Raw genomic sequence first — 27,843 nt, 5'->3', positions numbered from 1 at the left:
TGTCCCCACCATGGACTCGGAGCTAAGGCAGGTTTGTGTTTTGTGTTTTGGGGCTGCAGGAAAGTGAGGGCCACCGAGGCTACCTTGTGAAGCCACAGAATGGCTCATGAGAGCACGAGGGCAGAGCAAGCATCAGCCAGGAGCAGGCTTCTTGCTGTTCCTCACATTTTCCAGACACGTCCTGCCCCAGGGCCTTTGCACTTACTATGTTCTGGGCTCAGGATGCCTTTCTCCTCTTGGCTTTTTCTTGTCTTTGGGGCTTCTCTCGAAACAGGACCCTGTTCAGTTTCCTTCAGAGCACATGGGAGTATCTCCAAGTCTTCTATTTATTGTCTGCCTCCCCCCACCCAAGACTGTGAGTTGGACAAACAGCAGGGACCATGTCTGTCTGGTTCGCAGGACTTGGCACATGGAAGATGCTCCCCGTATGCTTCTTAAAATGATTGCTGGGAGTGTACCAAGTAGGGCAGAGGTTAATGTGCCCAAACATAATCACAAGTGGTTTCAATGTGACCAAAGTTGATTTCTGAGCATAGGCGGGTTGCAGGGGGTTCCACAGGGTGGGCCTAGCTGGCCATTGCGGTTCAACATGGTACCTGCCCCATGATGTGTGACAAGGGGGTGGGAACAGGAGGACCTGTCCCTTCTGTTTAAGCGACCGTATCACTGCTTCCCAAACCCCTTTGGCCAGGATGTGGTCACATGGTTTTCCCCAGCTACACGGGAGGCTGGGAAATGTAGTCTTTACCCAGCTCTGAACTCTGAAGAAAGATTCCAGTACTCTGAGAGGGGAGAGGATTTGAGGGGAGTCAGCAGCCAGTTTCTGCCATCCATATTGTGTTATTGAAATCGAATGAAAGGAAAAATAACAGGGTTCTTTGAAAAAAAATTTTTTTTAACATTTATTTCTTTTTGAGAGTGAGGGGTGGAGGGGCAGAGAGAGGGGGACAGACGATCCAAAGCAGGCTTCACACTGTGAGTGCAGAACCCGATGCAGGGCTCGAACCCATGAGAACCGTGGGATCATGACCTGAGCTGAGATCAAGAGTCTGAGCCACCCAGGCGTCCCTCTTTTTTTTTTTTAAGATGACTTTACTATATATATATATATTTTTTTTTAAATTTATTTATTATTATTTTTTTTAATGTTTACTCGTTTTTGAGAGACAGGGTGTGAGCAGGGGAGGGACAGAGAGAGAGAGGGAGACACAGAATCCGAAGCAGGATTCAGGCTCTGAGCTGTCAGCACAGAGCCTGATGCAGGGCTCAAACCCACGAACTGTGAGACCGTGACCTGAGCTGAAGTCAGAAGTTCAACTGACTGAGCCACCCAGGTGCCCCTTTTATATTTTATTTTTTAAAGTTAATTTGCTTACTTTTGAGGGAAAGAGAGAGGGAGTGGCAGAGAGAGAGGGGTAGAGAGAATCCCAGGGAGGCTCTGTGCTGTCAGTGCAGAGCCTGACGTGGGGCTCGAACTCACAAACTGTAAGACCACGACCTGAGCCGAAATCAGGAGTCAGGCGCTTAACCCACTGAGCCACCCGGGTGCCCTGAAAACAGTGCTCTGAACAGAGTCCCGAGGAGTGTAGACACATAACCGTGGGGCCCGGAAGGGACAGTCAGAGGAGGACAACCAGGAGCCCAGAAATGAAGGCACGTCAAGAAGCCCCAAGGCCGTGGGGCAGTGAGGCGGGTCCTGGAGGTCCCTGGTGGCCCTGGTGGTCCCTGGTGGTGAGAGCCAGGCCCAGTGTGGAGACTGAGGCCCGATGGGACACGTGCGCGCGGGCTGACAGACCCTGTGCCCCCAGGACGCGGAGCTGGCCGAGCGCCTCAACGCCAGCCTGGCCTTCTTCCTCAGCGATCTGCTGTCCCTGGCGGACCGAGGCTTCGTCTTCAGCCTGGTCCGAGCCCACTACAAGCAGGTAGGGGCGGGCCTGGCGGGAACAGCGCACCCACAGGTGACAGGGCAGGGCGGTGGGCGTGGCGGGCCGAGCAACGTAACGCACCGACCCCCTACCCCGCAGGTGGCCACGCGGCTGCAGTCGGCCCCCAACCCAGCATTGCTGCTGACCCTGCGCATGGACTTCACCCGCATCCTGTGCAGCCACGAGCACTACGTGACCCTCAACCTCCCCTGCTGCCCCCTGTCGCCTCCGGCCTCGCCCTCGCCCTCCGTATCCTCCACCACCTCCCAGGTGGGCTGGCCTCTCTTCTGGCTCCTCCCCTTGACCTGTGACCTCTCGCCTGAACCCGTCTTCTGTGGGTCCCTCAGTTGTCCGCTTCACAGTGGGCCGCTGCCCGGGGGGCCTGACCCCTTACCTCTGATCCTTCACCTCTGCCCCTCCTTCTTGCCAATTTCTCGGGAGGACCGGCTTCTCCTTTCTCACCCCTAAATCCTCGCTCTCAACCAGGGTTCCATTTGCTGTTTCTCAGACCTCTGGCTCCAGGCCCTGGCACCTCACACGTGGGTAACTCCAGTCGCTCGCCTCTGACCCTTGACCCCTGACCTCCTGCCATCCCCGCTTCCTCCTCCTCCTCCCCTCTGCAGAGCTCCACCTTCTCCAGCCAGGCCCCAGACCCCAAGGTGACCAGCATGTTCGAGCTGAGCGGGCCGTTCCGGCAGCAGCACTTTCTGGCTGGGCTCCTGCTGACGGAGCTGGCGCTGGCCCTGGAACCTGAGGCCGAGGGGTGAGCACAGGCCCCCCTCTGGCCCCCGGGGCTGGTGGAAAGGTCCAGGGGCCACGCCCACCCCATCCTGAGCTCCTCCCTCCCCGACAGGGCATCCCTGCTGCACAAGAAGGCCATCAGTGCCGTCCACAGTCTGCTCTGTGGCCATGACGCTGACCCCCGCTACACCGAGGCTGCCGTGAAGGCCCGTGTGGCCGAGCTGTACCTACCCCTGCTGTCACTCGCACGGGACACGCTGCCTCGGCTGCATGATTTTGCTGGTCAGTGGGCCGGGGGCAGGACGGGGTTACCTGATCCAGGGGCTGGATGACCCGGCGAGCTCAGGTCAGGAAGGACGGGGGAAGGGGAGGGGGGCGCAGGGTTAGGAATAAAAGCACGGGTGGTGGGGTCAGGGGAGGAGGTTCAAGTGCTGTCGTGGGGCCCAGGAAAGCCATCGGCCTCTCTGAGCCTGTTAAATGGGGACAGTGGTGGCCTCGGCCACTTCCTAAGGTTATGTGAAACTCTGGGGAGCGGCATACTGGGGCAGTCACCCCACTGTAAACGGGAGTCGTTACTCTAACGTGATCTTCTAGGAAGAGAATACGAGGAGAGGAAGGTGGGGAACATCGGGCGAGGGAGTGCTTGGAGCCCCGTGTTCATTCATTCACTCGTCTTCCACATTCACTGGCACCTGGGGGACAGCGTATAGTTGGAAACACAGACTTAGGATTTCTGGGTTGATCCCCTCTGTCGTTTGGGGGAAATTCTCAGTCTTCATCTCTTGAATTTTTTTTTTTTTCTGCCTCCTTTTCTCGCCTCTCTCCTTCTGGGACTCCAATTACACGTACGTTCGACCTCTTGATCGCATCACATGTGTCCACTGTGCTCCGTTCTCTTTTCCATTCTGTTTGCAGTTGGGCAACTTGTCTGTTCACCTGTATTCAGGCTCTCTGCTTATCTCTTCTCTGGCTGCGTCCAGTCTTTTGAGTTTTCAGATGTTATCATTTTCGGCTGTAAAATGTCCATTTGATTTTTTTTTTCTTTTTTTGTAGATTCCAGTTCTCGATTGTAATTTCCCAGCTTGGTAGCCGCGTTTGTCCGTCTTTTCTGCCACTTTATGGTTTAAAGTCCTTGTTTGCTGACTTCAACATTTGGTAGTGTGTGTGCCTGCTTCGGTTGTCTTTTTCTTCCTTGTCCATCATATTTTCTAGCCTCCTCCTTTGTCTTGTAATTCGTTATCGTACCCTGGACATTGTATGTAAAGGAAGCATCGTGACGGAAGCAATGTCCTCTTTTCCCAGTGAGGGCCCCTCTCTCCCTCTCTTAGGCAGATGGGATAATGGGCCGATCACCTCAATCTGGTCAGGAACCGAGCTAGATTAAGCTGGGCTGGAGTGTTAGTTAAGCTCAGTTAATGTTCTAAGACTCTCTGGGGCGAGACCAGTTCTGTATTTGTCGGCAGCTCCTGTCTCTCTGATGAAACTTTTTTTGAGAGGGGATATGAGGGCTACTCTTTGAAGATCATAGAGTTTGGAACCAGACTGTTTAGCTTAAGATCCTAATTTACCTTGCTGCGTGACCCCAGGCAAGTGACGTAATCGCTCTGTGCCTCAGTTTCCTCATCCATAAAGTGGGGGTGGTAAGAGTATTTGTGTTGCAGGGTTGTTTTGAAGATTAAGAGTTAATATTTTCAAAGTGCCTACAGTAGCATCTGGCACATCGGAGACTCTATGTAAGTGCCAGTTGATGCTGTGGTAATAGCGGTGGCATTTATTATTGTTAATTATTATTATGATTACTGCCATTGTTGCCATCATCATCATCCTCCTCGTAGTCAATGTTTACTATGCCTGAGGGCCAGGCCGCATTCTAAGTGTTGAGCATGTAGGAGCAGCCAAAGCAGATGGAGTTCAGGCCTTTGTGGATCCTACGAACCGTTGCGTGAGAAACGTGTCTAACGACAAGCATAAAAAGTGAACTCTGAGAATAGATGACGGGGGACCTCAGCCTGGTCCGGGGGAGTGGTATCAGGGAAGGCTTCCCTGAGGAGGTGAACTTTGAGCGAGAATATGAGACAGAGACGGTACTTACCAAGGGTTCTTTCTTCTGTCCTCCTGCCCCTCCCCGCAGAGGGCCCAGGTCAACGGTCAAGACTGGCCTCGATGCTCGACTCAGACACAGAAGGGGAAGGGGACATCGGAGGCACCATCAACCCCTCAGTGGCCATGGCCATCGCTGGTGGCCCCCTAGCCCCTGGCTCCCGGGCTAGCATCTCCCAGGGCCCAGTGGCAGTGAGTATGGCACTGGTCCCCAGAGACACCCTCCAACCTGGTAATAGAAGTTATGTAATGATATACCGACAGGCCAGTTCTCATCTTAATTTGGAGGAAATGAAAATCAACTCCGCCCCTTCTGAACACCTTCTCCCCTATTTGGCCCCAGGCTTCTCGCTCAGGCTGCCCCCTCTCTGCTGAGTCCAGCCGGACCTTACTGGTGTGTGTGCTGTGGGTCCTGAAGAATGCTGAGCCAGCCCTCCTGCAGCGCTGGGCTGCTGACCTTGCCCTCCCTCAGCTGGGTCGTCTCTTGGACTTGCTGTACCTTTGCCTCGCTGCCTTTGAGTACAAGGTGTGGGGGTGGGGGTGGACCGGGGGGTGGGGGACGGGCTGTATGAGGCAGGCTGAGTGTGTGTACAGGTCCCTGGGGTGCTGCGGGCGGGAGCGAAGGGGTGGACTGTCTTCATGCACAGCTTCCTGCAGGTTTGAGGGTAAAGGGGTGGACTGTTTCTGTGCTGAGCCAAAGAGAAAAGGGAGAATTGCCTTTGTGAATAGACTCTGGAAGGTGCCAAGACCGTTCAGTAAAGGGGAGAACTGTGTCTCCAAGCACAGGATCCTGGAGGTCAGAAAGGATGAATGAGTGGGACCAAGTAGCCCAGGTCCCACAGAAAAGGGCAGAATCAACCTTGAACCCGTTCTCTGTCCTCACAGGGGAAAAAGGCCTTTGAGCGCATCAACAGTCTCACGTTCAAGAAGTCACTGGACATGAAGGCTCGTCTGGAGGAAGCCATCTTGGGCACTATTGGAGCACGACAGGAGATGGTCCGGCGGAGTCGTGGTGAGGGGGAAATGTGTCCTGTGCACGTCCCCACCAGCTGCTCCCAGCGTTTGTCTGAGGGACCCCAGGAGGGGGGCATCCCTACTTCCATGTCTGGCTCATTTTTCCCAGAAAAAAGCGTGTGCATCATCCTGTGCACACGGGTGTCTGTGTTCCCTGTCTGTTCTCACATGTCCTTCATGTTTAACTATGTGTTCCCTTCTCATGCTTACGTGTCACCCAGTGTCCTCACGGGTTATCCCACACGTGTATCTTAATGCCTGAGCGCGTCTCCTCACGGTCACGTCTTTGTGTTTTCGCACATCCATGAACATGCGCCTTGCGTGTCTCAGAGAGGAGTCCCTTTGGGAACCAGGAGAACGTCCGCTGGCGGAAGAGCATCACACACTGGAGACAGACCTCAGACCGTGTGGACAAGTGGGTGTGGGCAGGAAGTAGTTTGCTGGGGTCAGACCGGCTTCCAGAAAAACCGGTGTCCCTGGACCTCAGCCCCCAACCCCCTCCCGTCCCCTCCAGGACCAAGGATGAAATGGAACACGAGGCCTTGGTGGACGGGAACCTGGCGACCGAGGCAAGCCTGGTGGTTCTGGACACACTGGAGATCATCGTGCAGGTAGGGCTTGAGCCAGTGTCTCCCTGACCTCCGACCCCATCACCGTGCCTCGTGATCTCTGGCCATACAATCCCTCTCTTTCCCTGAGCCCGTAAGCCGCTCAGTCCCTAACAGCTGGATTTCTGACCCCCTAGACGGTCATGCTGTCAGAGGCCCGGGAGAGCGTCTTAGGCGCAGTGCTTAAAGTTGTGCTCTACAGTCTGGGCAGTGCCCAGAGTGCCCTCTTCTTGCAGCATGGCCTGGCCACACAGCGAGCCCTGGTGTCCAAGGTAAGCCCCATTCGACGGTCACGGTTATCAGAGTAATAGTCACCGCCCGTTGAGCACCTGCCATGTGCTCAGCAACCCCATGGGACAGACCCTCCTTAGCCATGGTTTGCAGAGGAGGGAACTGAGGATCAGAGTGGCAGAGTCATTCACCCAGAGTCACACGGCAAGGGCATCCCCCCAGGTCTGATTCCAAAGCCCACTGTGCTTGGCCAAAGCGGGCAGAACACAGATGCCCCTGCCACCACCCCCATCCGGGACCTTCTGTGCGCCAGAATGGGAAGGGGCCGACTAGTATCTGTCTCGCCCTGGGGGACAGTTCCCAGAGCTGCTGTTCGAGGAGGACACGGAGCTGTGTGCCGATCTCTGCTTGAGGCTCCTGCGACACTGCGGCAGCCGCATCAGCACCATCCGCACGCACGCCAGCGCCTCACTCTACCTCCTCATGCGCCAGAATTTCGAGATCGGCAACGTAAGTAGGAGGGGCAGGTAGGAGGTGTCAGTGCAGCAGATGGAGGGCAGGAGGGGGGACGGGTGACGCGGGCAGGTCAATAAGGCCCTGGGGATCAGAGTCCGAGGCCTCACAGCTCTTCCTCCCGGGCTCCTCTCAGAACTTTGCCCGCGTGAAGATGCAAGTGACCATGTCGCTCTCGTCCCTGGTGGGGACAACACAGAGCTTCAGTGAAGAGCACCTGAGACGGTCACTGAAGACCATCCTCACCTATGCGGAGGAGGACGTAGGGCTGCGGGACAGCACCTTCTCGGAGCAGGTGACCACGCCCCGCCACGCCCTCCTCAGCCTGTGCTTCGCCTTGCCTGCTTGCCCGACACGCTTGGTGGCTTCTCCACGCCCTCACTGGCCCCTGGCCATTCCCCGGCTCCAGGTCCAGGACCTGATGTTCAACCTGCACATGATCCTGACTGACACGGTGAAGATGAAGGAGCATCAGGAGGACCCGGAGATGCTCATCGATCTCATGTACAGGTGAGGCGGGCCAGGCGGGACCTGCGGCCGTTCTCCCGCACAGACAGGTGATGGGGGAGTAGATGGTGACAGCGACAGGTGAGCAGACAGGTAAGGGGAGGCCAGGTAAGTGAACGGGGAAAAGGGTGCCAGGTGAACACACACTGGACGGCGACAGATGAGAATAAGGACAAGTGAAGGGGACAGGTGGGACGGACAGGTGAGGTACCAACCGGTGACGATGGGTCAGGAAAGAAGTGATTTGGAGGAGAGGTGAGGGGTTTGGCTAGAAATTGGGGAGTGGGTGGGGCGCCCGGGGGGCTCAGTCGGTTAAGCGTCTGACTTCGGCTCAGGTCATGATTTCATGGTTCGTGGGTTCAAGCCCCGCGTCGGGCTCTGTGCTGACAGCTTGGAGCCTGGAGCCTGCTTTGGATTCTGTGTCTCCCTCTCTTTCTGTTCCTCCTCCAGCTTGTGCTCTCTCTTTCTCTCTCTCTCCAAAATAAATAAATAAACATTAAAAAAAATTAAAAAAAAAAAAAAGAATCTCTTGGGGCGCCTGGGTGGCTCAGTCGGTTCAGGGTCTGACTTCGGCTCAGGTCATGATCTCATGGTTCATGGGTTCAAGCCCCGCATCGGGCTCTGTGCTGACGGCTCAGAGCCTGGAGCCTGCTTCAGATCCTGTGTCTCCCTCTCTCTCTGCCCCTCCCCCGCTGGCACTATGTCTCTCTCTGTCTCTCAAAAATGAATAAATGTTAACAATTTTTGAACCAAATAAAAAGAAATTGGGGAGTAGGAGACGGAAGGCAGGGTGCAGACGGGATGGACGGGCCTGGAGGACAGTGACATGGTTCTCGAGCAAGGGGAATGGGGGAGCAGGGCGTGGCTTAAGATTAAGCAGGTGAGGCCATTGGCTGGTCAGTGGGAGACAAGTGGAAGGACACATGAGAAGAGAGGTGAGCAGATCAATAGGTGAGGAGGCCCCACGGAAATGGGGGTCTGGCCGAGGAGCCTGGCTGGTGAGAGGCGCAGATGGCTGGGGTAACAAGCAAAGGGGGTGGACAAGTGAGGGATAGGCAGTGGGGACAGGGCGAGTGCCCCACCTCCTCACCCCCGCCCGCCCCCCCCCATGCATGACAGGATTGCCCGCGGCTACCAGGGCTCCCCCGACCTGCGGCTCACGTGGTTGCAGAACATGGCAGGGAAACATGCAGAGCTGGGCAACCACGCGGAGGCCGCCCAGTGCATGGTGCACGCGGCCGCCCTGGTGGCCGAGTACCTCGCCCTGCTGGAGGACAGCCGCTACCTGCCCGTGGGCTGCGTCTCGTTCCAGGTGAGCTGCCCGGGTGACAGGTTGGCAGGGGGTGGGGTGGGGGGGTGGGGGGGTGGCACCCGTGGGGTGGGGCCGGGGCCTTAACCCCGCCTCCCACCACAGAACATCTCCTCCAACGTGCTAGAGGAATCGGCCATCTCCGACGACATCCTGTCGCCTGACGAGGAGGGCTTCTGTTCCGGGAAGCACTTCACGGAGCTGGGGCTGGTGGGACTGCTGGAGCAGGCGGCAGCCTACTTCACCATGGTGAGGCCTGCGGCCGGCCGCGGGACCTGGGGCTCGGGCCAGGGTGGCGCCATCAGATCCGCTGAAGGGCCCAGTGCCTGCTCCCGGAGACTCACGGCGGAGCTGCTGCCTGGTCCCTTTCTGGGCAGGGGATTTGCAGAGGACAACCGGGACCTTCACCAGCTCACGTTACCTGCCACTCTCCCTGTAAAACCCCTGACACGAGGCCTGCACGTAGTAAGCCTTCGATACATTCAGCCGCTATTAAATTTTTTTTTTATTATAGAAAATTTCAAGCACACCTAAGAGGAAAAAATTGGACCATCGCCCCCATACCCAGCACTCAAATCCAACAACCACCAGTATTTACTCTCTTGTTTCACCTTCTCTTTGCCTCTAGTGTTTTTGTTTTGTTTTTTTGGTTTTGATGGAGTATTTTGGGTTTTTTTTTTTGTTTTTTTAAAATTTTTTTTTAACGTTTATTTTTGAGAGAGAGAGAGACAGATCGCAAACAAGGAGGGGCAGAGAGAGAGAGAGAGAGAGAGAGACACGGAGACACTGAATCCAAAGCGGGCTCCAGGCTCCGAGCCATCAGCACAGAACCTGATGCAGGGCTCAAACTCACAGACTGCGAGATCATGACCTGAGCCGAAGTCAGACGCTTAACCAACTGAGCCACCCAGGCGCCCCAAGATCTGAATTTTCACAAATTGCTTGATGAAACCCACACACCTACTCAGCTAGTTTTTTTGTTTGTTTGTTTTCTTGTTTTTAAACCTTAGTGTAGTCCAAGGACCAGCAGCATGGGTGTCACCTGGGGGCTTGTTATAAATGCAGAGTCCTGGGTCCCCCAAACCCTCTGAACCCTACATTCTCACAAGATCTCAGAGATTCTGTGTGTGTTGGAGTTGGAGAAGTTCCAGCTTTAAACAAACCCTCTCCATCACACCATCACACACACAAGTACCTCCCTGTGCAGGCTCGTTGATGAAACCCTGGCATACAACTCAAGTTGTGCATGACCAGATTAATGGGAATTTTTTTTTTTTCCAAAACAATTTTTAACGTTTATTTATTTATTTATTTATTTAACGTTTATTTTTGAAAGAGAGAGACAGAGTGTGAGTGTTGGAAGGGCAGAGAGAGGGAGACACGGAATTCAAAGCAGGCTCCAGGCTCTGAGCTGTCAGCACGGAGCCTGATGCAGGGCTCGAACTCACAAACCATGAGATCATGACCTGAGCCGGTCAGACGCTTAACCAACTGAACCACCCAGGCGCCCCATTAACGGGAATACCAGTCCATGCTTGGATGTTCCTGAGGATCTCACAACAATTTGTTTTTTTGCACTTGGTTTGTTCGAATCACCGTCCATTTATAAGATCCACGATGGCTGTGACTGACAAGTCTCTTAAGGCTCTTTGAATCAAAGAAAGAAAACAAAAACAAAAAACGACATCAGTTCCCCAATTTTTACAGTAAGGGTTTTTAATGTTTTCTTTGCTAGGTTGAGGCTCAGGCATTGTATTTCCCACTGTTGTAAAAAGGTTTTCTCCCAGCTTGCTTGCTTGCATGAAAGCAATTGTTTCTTTTTCCTGCATTTCATTTGTTGGAGACGTGGGCTTTGTTTCAAGAAATTTTCTTTCTTTTAAATTTTTTTTTATTTTTTTTAATGTTTATTTATTATTGAGAGAGGGACAGACAGACAGAGTGTGAATTTGGGAGGGGCAGAGACAGAGGGAGACACAGAATCCGAAACAGGCTCCAGGCTCCGAGCTGTCAACAGAGTCCAACGCGGGGCTTGAACTCACGAACCGTGAGATCATGACCTGAGCTGAGGTCGGACGCTTAACCGACTGAACCACCCACGCACCCCTGTTCCAAGGGGTTTTCTGGCCTGAACAAGGCCGGCTGTGTCCCCATGGTGTTGCTTTATTTGTTCCTCTGTCCCCACGTTTCTGGGAACTGGTGATGAGGTCTGGAGTCCCGCTCAGATTCGGAGTCAGGTTTTTCCGGTGAGATTTATTTTCTGGGCTGCCAGACCCCTAGTGGGGTTTTCACTATTGTCATTTTGTTAAAGGCTCAAACAAAAGCCTCAGGGGAATAAACCAGACGGTACACGCAGACCTCTCACAGTTGGTCAGGAAACTTCCCAGGGTTTCTGCTAGCTTCATGGTGGCACCGGCTGTGGGTGAGGGGCCCTTCAGGAGCAGTGGTGACCACATGCCAAGAGGCAGCTGGGGGTGGAGGTCTTGGGTACTAGGCCAGAAGGGCTGGTGTTCAGGTCCTGGCCCTGGGGAGTTGTGTCTCTGAGTTTTCGTTTTCTCTCTGCGAAATTAAAAAAAAAAAAAAAAAAAAAAAAAAGGCTCCTCCCCCCAGTGAAGGAACATGGGTAAAGTGCAGATGTATACAGCACCTGGTATCATAAGCATGGTAGAGAGCACGGAGGGGTCTATGGGGGCCAAGTGGAAAGACTGGTGTCCCATCTGGGGTGGGGTGGTCAGGGTGGCCTCCCTGGAGGAGGTGATAAAAGACGGAGCCCTGGAGGACGGGTAGTAGCACAGCAGGGGGGCTTTTCCAGGCCGGAGAGAAAACTAGGGAGGGTGCTGGGAATCCTGATGTGCCCCACCCCCTAGGGCGGGCTCTATGAGGCAGTGAACGAGGTCTACAAGACCCTCATCCCCATCCTGGAAGCCCACCGAGACTACAAGAAGCTGGCTGCCGTGCACGGCAAACTGCAGGAGGCCTTCACCAAGATCATGCACCAGGTGGGTCGGGATGCCCTCCCAGACCCTGCCCTTGGCCCCAGCTCCCACCCCCACCACGGCTCAGCTGACTCTGACCCTTCTCTCTCCGACAGAGCTCTGGCTGGGAGGTGAGTCCGCCCAGTGGCCACCTGCCTCTGGGGCCCCCATGATGGCTGGTCAGCAGTGGTCAGGGACCACCAGGGGGTGCTGGAGGAACATGGCCGCCTGGCCACAGGGGCTGGTGCTCAGTAGGTGATGACGCACCCTCCACTTCTTCCCCCCTTCCCCCCGCCCCCCCCTTTCCATCCCTCAGGTCCCCCTCCCTGCCCTAGATCCCGAGGGCAGCCTGTGACTCACCCAGCTGGGACCTCTCCAGAGACACCCCTCCCTCGGGCAGGGCCAGCTTGGTCACTGCCTGTAAGGGGGGGTGCTCTGACTCCCTCCTTGTCTGTCTCTGTATTTCTCTTTGTCTCTGTCTCTTGGTCCCTTTCCCTGTCTCTTTCTCTCTCCCTGTCTTGCTCAACACTCTCTGTCAGTCTCTTCGAATCCGTCTGTCTCTGTCTCCCCAGCTTCCCCCAGGATCTCTGCTCCCCATTGCCATTTAGTGCTCGCCTCTCCCCCACTTGGGTCTATTTTTAGGCATCTCTTAGTTTGGGGAGAATTTTCTGGCCAAAGAAGGCAGGAACCCAGAGCCAAGATGGGAGGGCTGGGTGGGGGCCGGGTGGGACAGGCAAGTCCCAGATCTCTGGTCTCCACCCAAAGAATGGCACTCACGGGGCAGCATAGACTGGGACCCTGGAGCTTGGGGGCTCTTACCTCTGACCTCTCCCATGACAATGTCTCTCCCTTCCCTACCAATACCCTTGTGCCCGCCCCACCCTGCCCGGATCGGCCTTGGTGAGTGAACACAGAGCTACGCCCTTTCTTTCTGGTAGAGGGTAGTATGCCTGGTGGTGGGGATTGGGGGGGGGGGGGTGACCTGGAACAAGGGAGCCAGGGCTTCTGTCCCAGAGGGCTATGCATCCCCTCAGCCACTCAAGCATTTATCAAGCACCCGCTGTATACCCAGCGCTGTAGGCATTGAGGACACAGCTGTACTCAACAGAGCCCTAGCAACAGAGCCCTAATCCTAATTTCATATTGAGATCCAGACTCTGAAGAAGTGCTTGGGCGAGGATAATCGGGGACCAGGGGCTTGTGTTAAATGAGAACAAATATTTGGGGGAGGCAGGAGATAAAGGTCGGGGACAAAGAGGGTGTGAGCTGCTGGCAGTCATCAGGGACCATACCCCAATATTCTCAGGGTCCCCCCAACTGTGCCTTTGGGAGGGGCAGAGACAGAGGGACTTCCTGTTCGTGGGCTCCCCCTGCCCATGCCCACCTCTTCTGCATGTGGGGCAAGGGGACCTCCAGAGGGGCCTCCTGGGCCACAGCTCCCCTTCTTCCAGACGCAGCGTGTGTTCGGGACGTATTTCCGTGTGGGCTTCTATGGTGCTCGCTTCGGCGACCTGGACGAGCAGGAGTTTGTGTATAAAGAGCCGTCCATCACGAAGCTGGCTGAGATTTCACACCGGCTGGAGGCACGTCCCAGCGGTAGGGGGTAGACGGGCATTGGGCTCCCCTGGGCGGAGTGGGGGCTGCTCCTCTGTGGCCCCAAGTCAGCCCCGTGTCCCCAGGAGTTCTACACGGAGAGGTTTGGGGAGGACGTGGTCGAGATTGTCAAAGATTCGAACCCCGTGGACAAGACCAAGCTTGACCCACAGAAGGTGAGGACTCCTGACCATCCCAGGGTCTCTCATATCCAGGGAGGCAAACTTCAGAGCGTATCTCCCCTGGGGACCCCAAATCCTTTTCCTTGGGAGAGCCTCAAACCTCGAGACGTGAGATGTGGGACCCCCCAGATTTCAAGCTCCCAGACCCAAAGAGATCCAAATCCCCTTTCTCCAGGGATGGGGTCCTGCAGGGAGGATGTGTGTGTACTGGGGCTGTGGGAGCCTCATTCCTGAGCCCTGCGTCCCAGGCTTACATCCAGATCACTTACGTGGAACCGCACTTCGACACCTACGAGCTCAAGGACCGGGTGACTTACTTCGACCGCAACTACGGGCTGCGCACCTTCCTGTTCTGCACGCCCTTCACGCCTGACGGGCGCGCGCATGGGGACCTGCCTGAGCAGCACAAGCGCAAGACTCTGCTCAGCACAGACCACGCCTTCCCCTACATCAAGACCCGGATCCGCGTGTGCCACCGCGAGGAGGTGGGCGGGGCCCCAGGGAGGGCAGGTGCCGCGACCCAAGGTCAAGGGAGGCCCAGTACCCCCAGACCCAGGTCGGGGAGGTGAGAGGACCCTAAACTCCTATGCCTGGACACCAGTCAGACTCCAACCTCTGCTTCCAGACCCAGCCAGCCTGAGACTGGCCCACCACCCACCCGGAGCCCTCAGAGCCAGACACAGGCAGCTGAGACCAGACCACCACCCCCCCCCGCCCCCACCCTGCCAGATCCAGGCCGGCAGAAGTCCCCCCACACGCTGTTCATTTCACAGCCTCTGGGAACCCCTCTCCGCCCCCAGCAGGGGTCCAGGCTGCCCGGGGCCGTCTTGGGTCAGGACCTCTTCAGGCCCCAGCCAGTGCCTGCCATTCCCCTCCCCCCCACAGACAGTGCTGACACCCGTGGAGGTGGCCATTGAAGACATGCAGAAGAAGACACGGGAGCTGGCCTTCGCCACCGAGCAGGACCCGCCCGACGCCAAGATGCTACAGATGGTGCTTCAGGGCTCTGTGGGGCCCACTGTGAACCAGGTACAGCCAGTGGGGCCTGCAGGCTGCCCGAAGCACCCCAGGGGCCGTGCAGACACCCTCATGAGCCCCTCTGCCCCCTGCAGGGGCCCCTGGAGGTGGCCCAGGTGTTCTTGGCGGAGATCCCGGAAGACCCCAAACTCTTCAGGCATCATAACAAGCTGCGGCTCTGTTTCAAGGACTTCTGCAAGAAGTACGCCTGCCCCCCGCGCCCCCCACCACCCCCATCACGGCTCTGCCTTCCTGACCCCATACAGCCTCTCTGTATCCCTGATGCCCATTATGGAGCCCCCGCCTCTCTAAGTGCCCTCCGCCTATCACACTCCCACTGTAGCTCCTGGCCCCACCCCCGGACTGCCCCCCACCTCCAGGCTTGCTTTCTCCCGGGCGTCATCTCCTGCCATCTCTCTCTCAGGTGTGAGGACGCCCTGCGGAAGAACAAGGCCCTGATAGGGCCAGACCAGAAGGAGTACCACCGAGAGCTGGAGCGAAACTACTGTCGCCTGCGGGAGGCTCTGCAGCCCCTGCTCACCCAGCGCCTGCCCCAGCTGCTGGCGCCTCCCACGGCAGGCCTCAGGTGCCCGGCCACCGCCCCCGACCACAGAGAGAGGGCAGAGGCAGGCACAGATGGGCGCTGTCATACAGGCGCGTGTCAACCCACGCGCGCGTCAGTATGCACGCTCACAGCTTGGCACAAACGTGCAACTCTGTGGACATGCATGCATGCCGGGCGGGCTCTGGGCAGCCACTTCACATCCTCGCTGGGGCATCTCCCAGACGTGGGACTTCGCCTTTCTGAGCCTCCATTTCCACGTCTGTAAAATGGGCACAATTCCTATCTTCGGTGGTAGATTCCAAGAGAGAATCTGTGACTTTAGAGAAGGACGGGAGTTGGGAGCCCTCTGGCCACGTTAACCCACCTCATTCTTCCCCCAGGAACTCCTTGAACAGAGCAAGTTTCCGGAAGGCCGACCTCTGAGCCTGCGAGGCCTGAAGCCAGGCCCAGAAGAACCAGCACCCTGGCCTCCACCGTCTGTGCCTTTCCCCCACTGCACACTGACTGGGCTGTGGGGTGATCAATTTGCACACGGGGCTGGGCCCTCTGTTCCTCTGTTCCCATCTGTGTGCACTGATGCTTCTTACCTTTTCTAATTTAAAATGGTTTTCATAAGCAGCCTGTTTGATGTGGATCCTGGGAGCTGGGTCATGTCTGCACACCCTGATCTTTGACAGACTCTGAGAACTCACTGGGTGCCTGGAGCACAGCATTCTAGTAGAGGAGTCGACACACAAATAACAATGTCACGTGCCCATGGGGAATAACAGTAACGTTAGTGAAACCCTTGCAGAGTACTCAGCCCTGCCCTAAAGGGCGCCGAGATAGACACTGCCCCATTTATGGGCCCTTTTGCCTGAGGGGCCTCCTTCAGGCCCCTACCTCCTGGTTAGTGAATCTTCTCAATGCCATTATCCGGTAGGAAGCATTTTTAACCCCGTTTTACAGCTGGGGAAACTGAGGCACCAAGCAGTTAAAGGCTGCTTAGCCTGCCGTTAAAGGCTGCTAAGCCAGGTCTGGCTTAGCCGGAGGCTGTGCAGCCTCGCACTGACCCAGCCCCACTCCTCACCGCGCGGCCGTCACGCCACCCTGTACCAGGCCTGTGCTGGGCCGCTTCCAGCCTTGGGCCGGCTGGGGGAGGGGTGACCTCCCGCCGCCACCGCCGCCGCCCGCGCCCTCCCGGAGCTGGGCCCCGGCCAGCCCCGCCCCCCCCACCCCCCGCGGCGCCCAGCTGCAGCGGTGGGGAGGACCCTGCCCTGGGGACTCCGGGAGGAGGGGCGAGAGGACGACACCGGTTCGCTCGGGCGCGCACCCACACACCTGCAGTCCAGGTGCAATCGCGTTCTCCCGGCATCCCCTGTCTCCCCCTTCCCCCCACGGCCGTCCAGGCTGCCGGCGACTGGGGGCGGGGCCGGCCCGGAGGGGGCAGGGCGGGGGCGGAGCCACCGCCGAGGGCCGGGCGGCCGGGCGGTGGCGCGCGGAGGACGCACGGGCGGCGGGACGCTGGGACGGCGGCGGCCGGAGCGCGCGAGGCGAGTAGGACCCGAGGCTGGGTCGGGGTTCGAGGCCGGTTCGGGGTTCGAGCGTGGTCCCCACCCCACCCACCCCCAATCCCGGGACGCGACCTCGCCGTTCTCTACGAGCCGCTGCCTCCAACTCCTCCATCTAGGTCTAAACTTTCCGTACTTGGAGTGTCTCGTTCCCCCGCGTCTCTGTCCCCTCCCCGTCTTTGACCCCGTCCCTGCTTCTCTTCCCCGGCCGCATCCTCCTCCAGGTGTCCTGCCCCTTTCCCGCATCACTGTCTTCCCTCTGCCCCTCTCCCCTATCTCGATCCTCCTCTCTACCTCTTTTCCCCCACTCTGTCCCCCCTCGCCCTCCTCCGTGGCCGAGCAGAGCCAGGCCCCAGACGGCGGGAAGGCGGCCGGGCGTCCGGCCGGGCTGGGCCTCGGCCTGGCGGCTGGGCCGGTGTGGGGAGCGGCAGCTGTTTGCCATTAGCCGGGGACCCCGCAGGCCCCGCCCCCTCCCTGCACGGGGCGGGGTCACCCCTGCCGGGGTCTTTGGGTCGGAGAGACCCCAGAGACGTCCAGGTTTGGCTGCGAGTGGGGCTGGCAGGAGACTCCGCCGGACATTCGGGCCCGCCTGGGACCCTGCACCCCCTTACCTGTCCCCTCTTGGAGTGTCTCGCCTCCCATTCTCTCCATCTGTCTCCTATCCTGCTTTTCCTTCTCTCTATCCCAGGGGTCCCGTAGAGGGAGAGGGGCTTCAGCCACAGACACCCGTCCTCACCACCCCGCCCACCCCGCTCTGCTTTCTCGACCTGTGGTCATCCGCGCACGTAGAGGGCGGTCCGATGGCTGGAGGCCCTCAGACCTCAGTCCCTCTTGGAAGTGGGCAGAGGGATGTGGCATTGGGAGGTGGGGGTGGTGTGGCCAATAGTGGGGAATCTGCCAGGCTTAGGTTCGAGTCCAGACCCAGCCACTTCCCCCTCCGGTGACCCTGGGCAAGTCACTGTGCATTTCTGTGCCTACCCCGCCCCCCATTCCTTATTTGCAAAACAGAGCAATCAATAACTGTGTGCCTGATGGGGACGTTGTGATCAAATGAGCTGCTGGGGTGATTATTACAGTTATTACTGTTATTTGCCCCACCGCTTTTCACCTCCAGGGGCCCCCACAGGCTATTCCAGTCCTGCTTCCTGCCACCAGTCTGTCTCAGGTGTCCAGAAAAGAGTTTTGATCACCTCCCAGGTGCGTAGGGGGTGAGCCTCCAAGCAGGTGAAAACCCAGATATCATACAATTGGTGACTGCGTTCCAGGCGTTGAAAGACAAAGACGTGAAGAAAGACGGAGAGAGAAGTGGAGCGAGGCACAGAGAGACAGAACGTGGAGAGAGGCAGAGAAGCGTGGAGAGACTAAGCAAGACACTAAGCAAGGGACGAGCAGGGTGTAAGACAAGGACAAGCCCGGCTGCCCCGGAGCCCCAGCCCCGCCTTCATGCCCGGCAAGTGCCCCACCTGGCCCATCCTCCCAGGTACCCACCGCCCTGGCACCCACAGGCCAGAAAGGGTCCTGCCTGGTGGTAGGATGGGCTGGGGCCTCTGGAGCGGGGTGGCTGGAGGTCAGACGGCAGAAAGGACTGGCCAAGCTCAGGCTGAGTGTTGGGGACAGGAGGGCCCTGGCCGGCCTCCAGGGCTGAGGGGGAGTTAGTGAGAGGCTCTGATTGTCCCTCCCTTTTGCAGCCTCCAGGCGCCCTGTCTTACTTCCTCCCTGCCCCCCCCCCCCCCACAACCCCCATGACTTCCCTGGACGCCACCCGGCCCTCTATCCCTGCTGCGCCCCTGAGCCGGACGCATCCTGGGGGGGCAGGAAGTTCTCGTGTAGCCCGGCAGCGAAACTGTTTATTTTTAGAGAAAATTGTTTCCATAAAGAGGAAAGGCTTTGCTCCTCACTGCCTCCCCCTAACTTTCCCTGCCCCCCTACCCTGGCTGGCCTGACCCAGCTCTCCTTTGGGGTCCCCTACCCTCAGCTTCATCTCTCCTCTGCCCCTGTGTCTCTGTGTCCTTGGATTCTTGCAGGAAGGCTTTCCTGCACTTAGGAAGCCTGTCCCCCAACCCCCTGCCCATCTCAGCCCCTATCTGTCCCTGTAGCCAGCTTCTGGCCTGGACTGAGAGGAGGGGTGCAGGAAGGGTGGGGCCTGTCGGGCTTCGGGCCCCCCGGCCCAGGGCCTTGTGGAGGCGGGGCTGTGGGAACAGCTGGAGCCTGTCCAGGGGCTGGACAGATGTGCAGGCAGGCTGTGAGGTTTGGTTTCTTTGTTCCAGGCCGTGGGGGCCCCCCACCCCTTTCCACAGCCAGGCCGGGTGTGTTCCTAGGAGAGGGTCCCGGACTTGGGGAAGAGGGAGTGTCGGGAGGGGGGGCAGCTGTGGAGGGGGGGGTGGCCCCATCCCCCCCTCCCCCTGCAGACTCCTCCTGACTCCAAGCTCCAATACCCCTCCTCCCAGGTAAGCCTCAGCCCAAGCTGCAGGTGATCTGAGTCACAGACCCCAAGTGACTCTTGAGGAGCTTCTGCAGACCAGAGGATGGCCCAAGTCCTGCACGTGCCAGCTCCCTTCCCAGGTCAGGGGGCTCAGGAAGAGAGGGCCCTGCCCTGGGGTCTGGGAGATGATGAGGCCCAACCTTGCAGGAGGTGGTGGGGGTGGGGTGGTTGAGGGTAAAACACAGCCCTGCCCCAAGGGCCTGAATAGGGAACATTTGGCTCTACCCTGGAAGGTCTTGATGGGGAGGGGACAGACTTTCAGGGAAGGGGGCTGGTGTGAGTAGGGGGATGGGTCCCTGTGGGGGAGGGGGGGGTGGAGGGAGTAGGCACAGCCCTACCCTGCAGGTTTCGGAGAGAGTGACAGGGCCTTGCCCTGAGACTGGAGTCATTATTAAGCACCCAGTGGGCTCCTATCCCTAGGGCAAATAAACCTGGACTCTCCTGGGGACATGAGTCTCCCCCCTGAGGAGTGGACAGCGGTGTTCAGAGTCCCTGGTCTTTCTTCACACCCCAGGGACCCCTGGTCCAGCCTCCCCACCCGCCTTCCCTGCCAGGGAGCCTGACCCACCGTACTCTGTGGAGACGCCCTATGGCTACCGCCTCGACCTGGACTTTCTCAAGTATGTGGATGACATCGAGAAAGGCCACACGCTTCGGCGCGTGGCCATGCACCGCCGGCCCCGCCTCAGCTCACTGCCCCGAGGTCCTGGCTCCTGGTGGACCTCCACCGAGTCTCTGTGCTCTAATGCCAGCGGGGACAGCCGCCACTCGGCCTATTCCTACTGCGGCCGCGGCTTCTACCCGCAGTACGGTGCCCTAGAGACCCGCGCCGGCTTCAACCCGCGCGTGGAGCGCACGCTGCTGGATGCCCGACGCCGCCTGGAGGACCAGGCAGCTGCGCCCACCGGCCTGGGCTCCCTGACCCCCAGCGCAGCAGGCTCCACCAGCTCATTGGTGGGCGTGGGGCTGCCACCCCCGACGCCACGGAGCTCGGGACTGTCCACACCCGTGCCTCCTAGCGCCGGGCACCTGGCCCACGTGCGGGAACAGATGGCGGGTGCCCTGCGGAAGCTGCGGCAGCTGGAGGAGCAGGTGAAGCTGATCCCCGTGCTCCAGGTGAAGCTATCCGTGCTGCAGGAGGAGAAACGGCAGCTCACGGTGCAGCTCAAGAGCCAGAAATTCCTGGGCCATCCCACGGGGGCCCGGGGCCGCAGCGAGCTCTGCCTGGACCTCCCAGAGCCCCCCGAAGATGCAGTGACTCTCGAGACCAGGAGCGTGGGCACCTGGGTCCGAGAGCGGGACTTGGGTGTGCCTGACGGGGAGGCAGCCCTCGCCGCTAAGGTCACGGTGCTGGAGACCCAGCTCAAGAAAGCGCTGCAGGAGTTGCAGGCGGCTCAGGCCCGGCACGCAGACCCCCAGCCCCAGGCCAGGCCACCACCAGACAGCCCGATCCGAGTGGACACTGTCCGGGTGGTAGAGGGGCCGCGGGAGGTGGAGGTGGTGGCCAGCACGGCTGCCGGAACCCCTGCACAGCGGGCCCAGAGTCTGGAGCCCTATGGAACAGGGCTGCGGTCCCTGGCACCGTCTGGAGGGGTGGAGAGCCCTGCCGTGTTCCGTAGCCACGAGCTCCTAGAGACCGCGTTCCCAGCATCTGCTGTGCCCGCCGGCAACGTTCACCTGGTGAAGAAGATCAGCATCACGGAGCGCAGCTGCAGTGACCCAGCAGGTGAGCCACAGTAGACAGGGGAGGATGGCGGAGAGGCCTTCTTTGTTCCCGTGAAGGCCGGGTCCAGCCCCGGCCCTGGCCTTCCATCAGACCAACCACTCCGGCTCTCAGAGCCTCTGTCTCGTCCTCTGGAAAAAACGGGACAGTTGTGCTGCCGACTCTGTGCTGTGGGGAACCATGCAGAGAAATTGGGTATCTGTTAAGTGCGTGTTTTCCTGGCTAGTACGTTGTAAGTATCCAGACAGCAGGAGGTACTTGAGGGAGGGTCCCCAAGGCTGTTGGTTTGCTGGGCCCCAAAGCCCTCCCAATTTATTCGGTAAAGGGCAGAAACCAACTTCAGACCAGTTTAAGCAATGAAAAGGAAATGTACTGTTTGTGTAACTTAGTGACAGCTTCAGGCATAGCTGGATCTAGGTGCTCAAATATCATCCAGAATCTCTGACTCTTTTCTTCCGTGCACTTTGGGGTCTTCTTTCTTAGCAGAGTGCAGGTGGCCCCACGACTCCAGGCATCTGTCCTTTCATCTCAGTGGAAGGGGAACCTCTCAGTCTGAATAGTGCTAATAAAAAATCCCAAGGGTACCCCTCAGGGACTGGCAGCAGTCGTGTGCCCATCGCTGTGCCAGTCGCTGTGTCCTTCACTGCCTAGCCCCAGATGCTGGGGGTAGAGGAGCCCCACCCAAGTCCTGCGGCCTCTGAGGGAGCAAAAGGGATGTCCCCTGGAGAAAGTGCTGAGTCCTCATGCCAGGAATGGGGATGTGGGTTGTGCAAAATGGCAGCTGCCCCATCGCTGCCACCCTTAGGCTTCTGGCGGAAGCTGTCGGAATGATTCATAATCATGACAGCTGTTCTGTATCAAACCCTAGCCTGATGCCAGGTGCTATGGTAAGCGTTTCATTCATGGAATGTGGGCTTTAATATCCCAAGCAACCTGGGTTCAAATTCTACTTCTCGATGTAGCCCTGGGTGAGGGACTTCACCTCTGGAGGCCTCAGCTTCCTTATCTGTAAAGTGACATAACGCTAGTCCCCTACCTCTAGGGACTCTTGTGAATTGATGCACGCAGTGAACACTCAATCAGTGCTTGTTGATAATTTTCAGGCCAATTCTGTTTATAGCCGGGGAAACTGAGGCTCAGAAAAAAGCTGTGTGACACTTGCCCGGTGTCACACAGCTAGGCAGTGGCTGAGTCAAGACCTAAACCAAGGTCAGCCCGAACCTACAGCAGGGCTCGAAGGTGCCGCTCAGGTCCCCAACCCAGTCTCGAATGTCAGAGCCCCGTGGAGGGACCCGAGGGTGCAAACTGGAGGGTGGGGACCCAGCTGTGTTTTCTTGCTTTGCCATGTTGTTCCTGGCCAGCTCTGGACACCACTTCTCTGTTCTGCGTCCATCACAAACACCCAGCGCTTTGATTCTGGACCCCAGCCAAAGGCCCTGCCCAGCTCAGCCTTGGGGTTTCTGGGAGGCAACCTCCATTCCAGACGTGCCACCTTGGGCAGCCATGGGGCTTCTTGCCTGCAGGACACACAGACGTAGTGATGTTCCCACTCTATGCGGGCGGCTGCCCCCAAAAGTCCTTCCTTGTGTCTCACTTAACTCCTTGCCGCAGCCGGCCCCGTCTCTGCTTTGCTTGGGCAGAACTGGAGTGTGCCGGTTCATTTCAACGTCTTCTCCTCTAGCAGACTTTTATTGAATGCTTGCTTTGTGCTGGACTCTTCCAGGCACCGGGGATGCAGCAGTGAACCAGACAGACCGAACCCCTGCAATAAACAAGTGAAGCCCCGTGATAAAAAAGTGAAATAGCGTTTCAGGGAATACGTGTTAGAAGCAAATAAAACGGGCCTGGGGTAGGCAGCAGTTAGATGGGGTGGTGATCTCGGTTCCAATTCTGATTTCCCTGCCCCCTAGCTCTGTGCCCTGGAGCAAGTTATTTGACCTGTCTGTGCCTCATGTGCAAATCTGGGGTCCTGACAACCCAGTGTCACCAGACCCGTGTGAGGTTTATATGTGTGAGTTCCTATCACCGTGTGGCACCAAGTACATAGGTGCTCAAGGGTTAGCTGTTGGCCCTTCGAACCAAGATGTGAACGAGAAGGATGAGCCGCGTGGCACCGGGGTGGGAAGAAGAGTGTTCCCAGCAGGGGCTAAGGTCCTGAGGCGAGGAGGGGCCTGAGGACATCAAGATATCCAGCAAGCCGGGGGCTGGCTGGGTGGCTCAGTTGGGGAAGCGTCCGACTTCGGTTCAGGTCATGATCTCACCCACGGTTCATGAGTTCGAGCCCCACACCAGGCTCTGTGCTGACAGCTCGGAGCCTGGAGCCTGCTTGGGATTCTGTGTGTGTGTGTCTCTCTCTCTGCCCGCCCCCGCCTCTGCTTGCACTCTGTCTCCCTCTCTCTCAAAAATAAATGAATGTTAAAACAACAACAACAACAACAACATTAAAAAGATCTTGAACAAGCTGGAGTAGGATGAGGCTGGAGATGGGAGGTCCAGAGGTCCCTAAGCATCAGAGGGGGGCCCAGTAGAACTTGTAGACTGGGGAGGAGCAATATGAAAAATGCAATTAGATAGTACAGGACTTGACAAGTGTTTGGACCACGTGTTTAGGTCCGCCAGCTTGATGGGTAGGTCTGGGAGGACTCCCTGGGGGAAGAGGTAGGGAGGAGCCCAAATTCCCTGCCGTCTAGAATTCCCTCACTGGGGTGGAAGGGCGGGGAGGGTGGGAAGCTGCCTTCCCCCCAGGCTGGCAAGAGTGGGTGGTGCAGGCAGAGGCCTGGAGACCTCACAAAGTCCCATCCCCCCACCTTCCAGAGAGATCGGTGGGAGAAGGGGCAGGAGGGCATGTGTGTGCGTGGGGTCTCCGAGGCCTTGAAATTTCCTTTGCGTTTGTGGGAAACCTACCCCTGTGACAGCAATTCATATTCTTTGTGGAAAGTTGGGAAAGTCCAGAAAAATCTGGCACACTAAACAAAACCCCCATAAACCCACCGCCGCCCAGACCCAGCTGTTGTCAGCACTTCTGCTTCTTTCCTTCCGAATTTTTTCATGCAGAAGATAATATGGTTTTGTTTTTTTTTTTTTTTTTAGGTCTGGCAACAGGGAGCTGATAGAATTTGTTGTCTCGCATTATTTTATTTTTATTATTTTTTAATTTTTGTTTGATTTTTGAGAGAGAGAAAGAGCAGGGGAAAGGCAAGAGAGAGAATCCCAAGCAGGATCTTCACAGAGCCTGACACGGGGCTCGAACCCATGAACCATGAGATCATGAACTGAGCCGAAGTTGGACACAACCAACTGAGCCACCCAGGCGCCCTGCATTATTTGATTTTTAAGAGCCTTTAGGTAGCCTTCCTATGGGCCAGGGCGTTTTTTGACATTCTTCATATTTTAATTCATCTATGTCCCCAGCACACCCATGTGAGGTGGGTGGTGTTTTTAATCCCCATTTTACAGATGGGGAAAACTGAGGCACGGGGTGGCTGCCCACTGTTCAGGAAGCCAGGTTTTAAACTCCGCCCTTGGTTTCTTTGATTTAACATTATCCCAGGGCATTGCTTCCTGTTATGAAAAATTCCTGGCCTGGGGCACCTGGGTGGCTCATCCGACTTCAGCTCAGGTCATGATCTCATGGTTTGGGAGTTCGAGCTCCGTGTCAGCTTTGTGCTGACAGCTCAGAGCCTGGGGCCTGCTTCGGTTTCTCTGTGTGTGTGTGTGTGTGTGTGTGTGTGTGTGTGTGTGTGTGTCTGCCCCTCCCCTGCTCGCTGTCTCTCTCTCTCTCTCGCTCTCTCTCTCTCCAAAAAAAAAAAGTCCTGGGATGCAGTATTTATTTAACAGCCACATCAGTCTCTACTGTCACTGAGGCCACCACAAAGATGTCCTTTTGCGGAAATCCCTTTCGTCTTCTGTTTTCTCAGGACAGGTTTCCAGAAGAGCATTTTTGAGGACCGTGATGTCTGTGGCCAAACTGCTTTATTCCCCTGTGGCCTCACTCCCTTCCCACACTGGGTGGGTGAGTGATTTAAATTTTTAAAAATGTCTTGAGGCCCAAACTGAGTCAATGTAATTTTTCAGCTCACAGCGACCATCTCCGCTGGTCTGTGCATGCCAGCTCTCTTGTGTTACTTGATGTTTTTTCCACCTTCTTCCACCCTCAGTGCTGAGGGCAGATAAATAGCTTCGGCTCTATGGGCTACATGATCTTTGTTGCAATGACTCAATTCTGCTCTTTTTTTTTTTTTTTTTAAGCTTTATTGAAATGCACTTCATATACCAAAAAAAATGTTGCATATTTAAATGTCTACATTTTGATGAGTTTAGTGCCCCCGTTCTGCCTTTGTCAGCATGTAAGCGTGGACAATGTATAAAGGAACAAGCACGGTCGTAGGATATTCAGTTTCGTGTAATTTTCACATGTCCCAAATAGCATTCTTTTTTGTTTTTCCATTTAAAAATGCAAAAATCGTGCCCACAGTCCGTAGTTCGCCAACTGCTGCCCTATGCCATTCACACACACACACCCCAGCCCATTAAATATCATTCCTTGCAATCCACCTTCCAGAAGCTTATTCAGACATTTCAGTGTCCTTGAAAAATATGCTCTGGGCATGTTTAATTTCCTAAAATGGTGTTGTGATTTCAGAAGAAAAAATCTTGCTGTTTCTTATTTTTTTTTTTTTTCTCTCTGGGCACTATTTTTGAACTCTCCCCCCTGATGTTTATAAACCTGGTTTGTCACTTGGAAATGACCACACAGCCGTCTGCCCGAGGTGTGTGCGACACTTTTCTTACCCGATACCCCCTCGGTGGGCCCCTGGGGTTGCTGAATCACAGGGAATTCACAACTTCACTCCAAGGTTTGTCTGATCCTTTCTGGAAAAGCTCTCCCTGTCCATTCTCACCAGCCACGCTTGGATCTGAGGTGCCCACTTCCCCAGATGGAACTTTCTCTAATTTTTGCACATCGACGCTGGTGCAGAATGGTATCTCCTTGTTTTAATGTGCATTTCCTTGATTTTTGGTGAGATTGGGCATCACCATACATGTTTAATATAAGATTCCTCTGGTGAGTCACTTATTTGTAGCCTTTGTCCGCTTTTCCTTGGGTAGTTTTCAGAAGGTCCTGGCATATTCCAGAATAGGGGTTGGCAAACTATGGCCTTTGGGCCAAATCCAGCCCGCTGCCTGTTTTTATAGGCTCACAAGCGAAGAAAGGTTTTTATGTTGTTATTTACTTACTTATTTTTAATGTTTATTTATTTTGAGAGAGAGCATGTGCTCGTGCACGCATGCACACAAGTGCGGGAAGGGCAGAGAGAGGGGGGAGAGAGAATTCCAAGCAGGCTCCGCACTGTCAGCACAGAGCCCGGGGAGGGGCTTGAACTCACGAACCTCGAGATCACGACCTGAGCCGAAATCAAGAGTCGGATGCTTAACCGACTGAGCCACCCAGGCGCCCCCGGTTTTTATGTTTTTAAATGGTTGAACAATATAAAAAGAAGAGTGACATGAGCAAAATTATATGAAATTCAAACGTATCAGAGCACAGCCACACCCATTCATTTACATACTGTCCAGAGCCGCTTTTCCCATCAAGACGTTATGGCCCACGGAACTGAGAATATTTATTGTCTGGCCCCTCATAGAAAAAGTTTATTGACTCTTGTTCTAGAAGATGACCCTTGGTCATTTTTGGCATTATGAATATCTTCCCACAGTGTGTATGCTTCTGTCATTTAACTTTGTCTACGATGGTGTTTTTTTTTTTTAATCTGATAGAAATCTTCATGAGGGATTAAACCCATCATATTTTTCTTTTTTTAATATTTTGTATTTTAAAAAAAAGTTTTTTTAAAGTTTACTGTTTATTTTTGAGAGAGAAACAGTGCCAGCCGGGGAGAGGCAGAGAGAGAGGGAGGGAGACACAGAAACTGAAGCAGGCTGAGCTGTCAGTACAGAGCCCGACGCAGGGCTCGAACTCATGAACCGTGGGATCGCGACCTGAGCTGAAGTCGGATGTTTAACCGACGGAGCCTCCCAGGTGCCCTGCGTGCTTTGAGGAATTTTTAAAGGAATCTTTCTCCTTCTGAGGCCTCTGGTATTCTGTTATATCTTCTCTCTGTAGCTACATTGATCCTTCAGAGTTCATGTGTTAAGGTGTGAGGTAGGGATCCAGCTTGATTTTTCTTGGGTCGAGTAAGCTGCTTTTTTCCCAGCATCACACCACAGAGGCCACCTTCCCCGCTAATTTGCGGAAACCCCTTTAACTTAACCCCAGCTCCCGCAGCTAGGGCCTTCTCTCCTCTGTTCCGTTGGCCCATTTCTTCCCTCAGCAGTGCCTGCTGTTTGGGTCATTGTGGCTGTTTGGCCATTTGGAATGTATTACTCTCTCCTCAGCCAGGTTCCCCGTCTTTGCCCCTTTTTGTAAAGTTGTCTTAGCTGGTCATGGGTTTCAGTTCTTCCATATAAATTGTGGTATCATTTTGCCCCGTTCCTTAGTGGAAGAACAATAATAAATATGATCAGTTTTATTATTGTTATTGTTACATTAGCATTGCAGCGTCTGACTTTGAACTCCTCATGCGAGAAGGAGCCAGGCAAGCTTTTGGAAGCAGGACCTGCTTTCTCCTTGGGGCAAGATGGGCTATGGTGCTGCTCTATTTCCTTTTTCCTTTTTTTTTTTTTTTTTTTTTAACACTTTGAAAAACGTTGTGGTGAAACGCACTTAACGTGAAACTTACCATCTTACCCATTTTTTTTTTTAATTTTTTTTTTCAACGTTTATTTATTTTTGGGACAGAGAGAGACAGAG

General features: G+C 56.0%; 2 protein-coding genes across 8 annotated transcripts in view; both read left to right on the top strand.

Annotated features, from left to right (window-relative positions):
• Window positions 1–15,895, top strand: part of DOCK6 (dedicator of cytokinesis 6) — a gene marked incomplete at its 5' end in the record, with an annotated part of 43,932 nt that extends 28,037 nt beyond the window's left edge. Inside the window, 24 exons of the mRNA XM_040449645.1 lie at window positions 1,809–1,922; window positions 2,025–2,195; window positions 2,549–2,688; window positions 2,779–2,948; window positions 4,798–4,958; window positions 5,110–5,292; window positions 5,652–5,778; window positions 6,111–6,195; window positions 6,295–6,391; window positions 6,526–6,660; window positions 6,977–7,129; window positions 7,269–7,427; window positions 7,542–7,642; window positions 8,759–8,951; window positions 9,054–9,197; window positions 11,813–11,944; window positions 12,037–12,051; window positions 13,372–13,503; window positions 13,600–13,689; window positions 13,944–14,180; window positions 14,581–14,724; window positions 14,808–14,914; window positions 15,137–15,298; window positions 15,658–15,895. Of these exons, the coding sequence (XP_040305579.1) occupies window positions 1,809–1,922; window positions 2,025–2,195; window positions 2,549–2,688; window positions 2,779–2,948; window positions 4,798–4,958; window positions 5,110–5,292; window positions 5,652–5,778; window positions 6,111–6,195; window positions 6,295–6,391; window positions 6,526–6,660; window positions 6,977–7,129; window positions 7,269–7,427; window positions 7,542–7,642; window positions 8,759–8,951; window positions 9,054–9,197; window positions 11,813–11,944; window positions 12,037–12,051; window positions 13,372–13,503; window positions 13,600–13,689; window positions 13,944–14,180; window positions 14,581–14,724; window positions 14,808–14,914; window positions 15,137–15,298; window positions 15,658–15,700 (3,195 nt within the window). The remainder of the gene's footprint in view (window positions 1–1,808; window positions 1,923–2,024; window positions 2,196–2,548; window positions 2,689–2,778; window positions 2,949–4,797; window positions 4,959–5,109; window positions 5,293–5,651; window positions 5,779–6,110; window positions 6,196–6,294; window positions 6,392–6,525; window positions 6,661–6,976; window positions 7,130–7,268; window positions 7,428–7,541; window positions 7,643–8,758; window positions 8,952–9,053; window positions 9,198–11,812; window positions 11,945–12,036; window positions 12,052–13,371; window positions 13,504–13,599; window positions 13,690–13,943; window positions 14,181–14,580; window positions 14,725–14,807; window positions 14,915–15,136; window positions 15,299–15,657) is intronic.
• Window positions 15,896–16,495: 600 nt separating this feature from the next.
• The window catches only part of KANK2 (KN motif and ankyrin repeat domains 2), a 23,930-nt gene continuing 12,582 nt past the window's right edge, over window positions 16,496–27,843 (top strand). For 3 of the 7 annotated variants that reach the window (XM_040449936.1, XM_040449935.1, XM_040449933.1), the window contains exons 1-3: window positions 18,031–18,307; window positions 19,275–19,389; window positions 19,824–21,035. In XM_040449936.1, the coding sequence (XP_040305870.1) occupies window positions 19,353–19,389; window positions 19,824–21,035 (1,249 nt within the window). In that variant the 5' untranslated portion in view covers window positions 18,031–18,307; window positions 19,275–19,352. The other 4 variants (XM_040449930.1, XM_040449932.1, XM_040449931.1 and 1 more) reach the window with 4 other exon arrangements.

This window comes from Herpailurus yagouaroundi, unplaced genomic scaffold (genome assembly GCF_014898765.1).
Source record: "Herpailurus yagouaroundi ecotype Mexico unplaced genomic scaffold, PumYag 200, whole genome shotgun sequence".
Taxonomy (NCBI): Eukaryota; Metazoa; Chordata; class Mammalia; order Carnivora; family Felidae; genus Herpailurus; species Herpailurus yagouaroundi.
The sequence above is the reverse complement of the archived record's forward strand: the minus strand, read 5'-3'. Positions and strand labels throughout refer to the sequence as shown.